Source organism: Corapipo altera, unplaced genomic scaffold (assembly GCF_003945725.1).
Source record: "Corapipo altera isolate COAL_440 unplaced genomic scaffold, ASM394572v1 131730, whole genome shotgun sequence".
NCBI classification, from domain to species: domain Eukaryota; kingdom Metazoa; phylum Chordata; class Aves; order Passeriformes; family Pipridae; genus Corapipo; species Corapipo altera.
Window position 1 is genome coordinate 1 of NW_020885413.1, and position 4,969 is coordinate 4,969.

At 51.2% G+C, this 4,969-nt stretch overlaps 1 protein-coding gene across 1 annotated transcript; it reads left to right on the forward strand.

The window, feature by feature from the left end:
• Positions 1-4,712: 4,712 nt before the first annotated feature.
• LOC113940484 (cortexin domain-containing 1-like) lies at positions 4,713-4,886 on the forward strand. Its single transcript, XM_027631632.1, has one exon. It carries the CDS (start codon positions 4,713-4,715, stop codon positions 4,884-4,886), a length of 174 nt encoding a protein of 57 aa, XP_027487433.1.
• The last annotated feature ends 83 nt before the right edge of the window (positions 4,887-4,969 follow it).

Below are 4,969 nucleotides of genomic sequence, written 5' to 3' on the forward strand. Positions count from 1 at the left end.
GGATCTTCTCCCAGGGGAACAAGGGGATGAGAGGAAAAGGGCCTCAAGTTGTACCTGGAGAGGGTCAGGTTGGAAATCAGGGAAAATTCCTTCCTGGAAAGGGTGCTCAGGCACTGGAATGGCAAAGGTGGAGCCACCATTCCTGGAGGTGTCCAGAAGGACACATTCCTTGGGAACAAGCAGAGCTGAGAGTCCCAGGTGGGTTTTTTCCTCGTGGGGTGTCTGTCCCAGCCCTTCCCAGAACCCAATCCCTGTTTCCCTTCCCCACGAGTTAAAATCTAATTAAGGCCAGAAGGGAAACGTTTGTAAATCCCAAATCCCCCCCTCGGTGTCGCTCCTGGCCCAGCTCTCCTGGGAAAGGCTCTGCTGCAACCACTGGAATCTCCACAGGGGGAAAAAAAAAAAAAACCCTCCAAAAAATGAATTTACAGCAAATCCTCCCAGCTGGGATTTACCAGAGGGGCTGCAGCAGCAGCTTGGAAACGCATTTTTATCGTACAAAACACACCAAAACTGGGGCCTTTTGCTGCAGAGGCCTGGGGGGGACACACACACAACAGTGATTTGCTTTAAATTCCACCATTTGTGAACTCCCCAGAGAGTCAGGAGCAGGTCTGGGAGCAGATAAAGCACACTGAAACCACTCTGCATTTCACTCACAATTTTTCTGCTGATATTTCTGCTTTTATGGCTTTTTGCTTACAAAACATCTCAATTTCTGTGCCTCGGGTACATTAAATGGGTTTTTTTTTAGGGAAGTAGGAGGGTTTTTGGGTTGTTTGAGCTTCCCAGGCGAGGCCAGCTCAGCACTTTCATCCCCAGGGGAACCTCCTCCGAGAAGAAACACAGAAATTAGGTTAAAAAAAACCTGGGAAAGAACGTTTCTTCCATTGCTGAGTGGCTGAAATTGAGCTTTTGTAAAACCAAATGTTCCTGTATTCACCCAGCCAGCACTAAACACCTCCTAGAAATGCAAATTAATATTAAAACCTGTCAAATAAAGCAAGTAACACAAGTAGTTGTATTTTTAATGCCTTCCCCTGTCAGAGGAGGCTCTTTGCTGTTCACTCCCAACCAGGAGATTTAAACACCAAAAAACTTCATCAAATTGACAAAACCAAAAGCTTTCAAACCCCCCACTCTTTACAACTCAAGTGTCCTTTAGCTCAAAAACACAATTAAACTGCCTTTTCCAACAACTTTGAGCATATAAATAAGACCCAAATTATTTTTCCAGTAACTTTTTGAGCACCCAAATAACTTCCAACTTCTTTCTGTGGTCACTTTTCCCATCTTTCACCACAGCCCAGTGGGGCTGGGAAGACATTCCGGGCATTTTGGGGCATTATCCAGCATTTACTGGAGCCCTGAAGTCTGGTTTTTAACATCATGGGAAAGAAAACCCAGATTATTTGTGAGAATTCTCCTTCAGAGTTTATTTTCCTAATAATCCCCATGTTTAGTGTGTAAAGGGGTTGAGCAAACTCTGGTCATTCTGCCCAGGGTTATAAATATTAAATGCAGATGTTGAAAGTTCTTTCTGTTTTCCTTGAGAATTTGTTTAAAACCTTCTTATTACGCAAGAAATCACGAAACTCTGAGAGCACCACTTCCACAAATGCCTGGAAACACAGTTTAAAGCCACAAGCCTCTTCTTCCTCCCTCCCTGGATTCTCAGAATCCTCACACACGAGTGACCCAACGTGTTTTCTCAACGTTTAAAGCCACAAAAACTTCTTATAACGTTAAAATAAACCCCCATAATCGTTGAGCAGGGTCATGGAACACTCCTGGACAAACCTGAGCGTGTCCCATGAGCCACAAAGCACTAAGACAGAAGATCAAAAACCCCAGAAAACACAAATAAACTCGAATTCTGATCTCGGCCACCACGTTGTAAATCCAGTACAGCTTCACAGATGCTGTAGCATCCTGGATGCAAACTCAATTCAGAACGATTTAGCCAAAAAGGTGATAAAATCACACACTCTGGGCTTCATTTGGTAAAAATCAGAGGTGAGCAGCTTCCTGCACAGAGGGAGTTATGGGGATGAACCCGAGGATTGATCTGGGGATGAACCCGAGGATTGATCTGGGGATCAGCCTCAAATCCGGGGGATCCCAAATCCAGGGACCTCCAGCTCCAGGGACCCCAAATCCAGGGAGGGAGCTTCAGGGGCCCCAAATCTCTCAGCCCTCCCAAAGCTGCCTCAGGCCCCTGTCTGGGCCCCCAAGACCCCCCCACGGCCCCCCAGCCCCCCGCGCACCCCTTGAGACCCCCTGAGACCCCCACGCACTTCCTCAGCTCCCCCTCGCCTCTCAGAGCCCTCCTCACCTTCCTCTCACCCCTCAGACCTCCTGAAAGCCCCACGCAACCCCTGAGACCCCCACGCAACCCCTCAGCTTCCCCTCGCCCCTCGGACCTCCATGGCCCCCCCCTCAGCTCCCCACGCACCCCCTCAGCCCCCCCTCATCTTCCCCTCGCCCCTCAGGCCTCCCCGGCCGCTCGCGGTCCCCGCAGCCGTGCTCACCGGCGCCGGCGGCGGTGGCGGTGGCGGCCATGGCGGGGATCCCGGGCCGCCCCCTCCTCGCTCCGCTCCGCCGAACCAAGATGGCGGCGCAGGAAAACCTCCGCCGGCCTCGCAGCCCCACCACCCCGGGGGCGGGGCCAGCGCCGCGCGGCGCTTCTATTGGTCCAGCAAGGGGCTGGGGGCGGGGCGAAGGAGGGACGCGGCGCTGCTATTGGTCTGAAAGTCGGGCTGGAGGCGGGGCGAAAGCGACAGCGCAGGCAGCGGGGCGGGGCGAGCCGTACAGGGCCCCGCCCCTAATTGGGCGGGGTTTATGGAGGGCGGGTTCTTTGGGGCGTGGTTACTGTGAAGGGCGGGGTTTATTTTGGTGACGTCCCGTGCTGGGGACTGGGATTGGGATTGAGACTGGGATTAGGGTTGGGACTGAGATGGGGAATGGGGTTGGGACTGGGGTGGGAATTAGTGTTTAGACTGGGATCAGAGTGTGGTGGGAACTGGGACTGGGATTAGGGTTGGGACTGGAGTTCCGGTTCAGTTTGGGATGGGGATTAGGGTTGGAATTGAGACTGGAGTTTAGGGTTTAGACTGGAATTAGGTTGGGGTGGGAATTGGGACTGGGATTGGGGTGAGGCAGGGAGTGAGGATTCAGATGACATAGAGTTTCGATTGGAACTGGGACTGGGACTGGAATAGGATTCTGGGTCAGGACCGGGATTTGGGGGGCATCAACGGGACCCCAAAACTCATCCTTTGCTGAAAAATCTCTGGAAAGTCCCCCCCCCCAACCCGGGGACACTCACGGGGCAACAAAATGTCACTGTCTTCCCAAAGCGACCATTTTTCCTCTTGGAGGGGGAAAATAGGGGGACTCAAGGGACATTTTCGGGTAATTTGGGTGTTTTGGGTCTTGTCACGAGTCTGTTTTGCAAGAACCAAACAGGCAGCTCAGTTCAATGCATTTTCCAAGAGTTTCTCCCGGTTTATTCCAAAGTAAGACAAGAGCCAGCTCAAAATCCTCTCCCAGACTGGGAAGACCTGGTTCTTGCTGTATTTTGGGATAAATCCTCCTCAGCACTTCCCAAACCACCCCACGCCCCAAGGAAGACCTGAAATGGCCCCTGGAGCCTCGTCCCGATGGGAGAAGGGGGTGTGGGGTGGGAATTCAATCCTCTGGTTGTGTCTCCCGGGCGCTGGGAGCGTCTGAAAGGTGATGCCGGCGCATTCCTGCAGAATTCATGAGGCTCTGGAGCCATCCTGGAGCCGGAGGGGCCGGGACAGGGACCCTGGGGCCGGGACAGGGACCCTGGGGAGGTAAGGACGGAGCTGTTCCATGGGATGGGGGTCGGATCCAGGGGTTTCCCCCTCCCTGAGACCCCCTGGAAAGAGGTTGGGGCCAGGTGGGCTCAGGATTTGCTCCCAGGGAACAACAGGATGAGAGGAAAAGCTCTCTAGCTGCTCCAGGTGAGGTTTAGGTTGGATATTTGGGAAAATTCCTCTGTGGAAAGGGTGGGCTTTTCCAGCAGCGCTGGGCTGGATGATTGGAGGGGTCTTTTCCCACCTCAGCAATTCCACAATCCCATAATTTAGGCCCGTGGATTTGTTTGCCATCCTTGGTGCACCCAGGGCTGGCACATGTTTTGGCTTCACAAACACGTTAATAAATTAAATAAATATCTGTGTTTATTTAAATAAACACATGTATTTAAATAAAAACAAATATTTATGACAAATATTTTAATTATTGACTTATTATAAAATTAAATTATAATACCAAATAATGCATTAGTAATACTATATGTAATATCTTAAAATACATGATTACATTGTATTATATTATCTATAAAGCATTAAAATATGTATGGTATACTAGAATACATTACATGTTATAATATATAGAATATATTGATTTATAATATAGCAATGATAGAAATATTAAGTAATATTGAATATTATAATATTAAATTATTATATCAACACCAGTTTTAAGAAATATTTAAGTAGATATCCATATTTATTTCTCCAGATTCCTGGGACACACCTGAGGGTCCCTGGAGCCTGAGGACACACCTGAGGGTTCCTGGGACACACCTGAGGGTCCCTGGAGCTTGAGGACACACCTGAGGGTTCCTGGGACACACCTGGGGGTCCCTTCCAGCCAGGACACCCCCACCTGAGGATCCCTGCATGGAGAGCCCCCCGGTGCCACCCACCCTGGACGTGGACAAGGCCGTGGCCACGGCCTTCGTGGTGCTCCTGGGGCTCTTCCTCCTCGCCATGAGCGTGCGCTGTGCCCGGCTCGTGGTGGATCCCTACAGTGCCATCCCCACCTCCACCTGGGAGGAGGAGCCCATCAACTGACCCCCCCCCAACCCCCTGAGACCCCCAACCCCATCCCCAGCCCCACCTGGAAGGAGGAGTACATCAACTGACCCCCCCCTCAG

Coding starts and splice junctions, on each gene's coding strand:
- LOC113940484 (XM_027631632.1), top strand. CDS start 4,713: ATGGAGAGCCCCCCGGTGCCACCCACCCTGGACGTGGACAAGGCCGTG.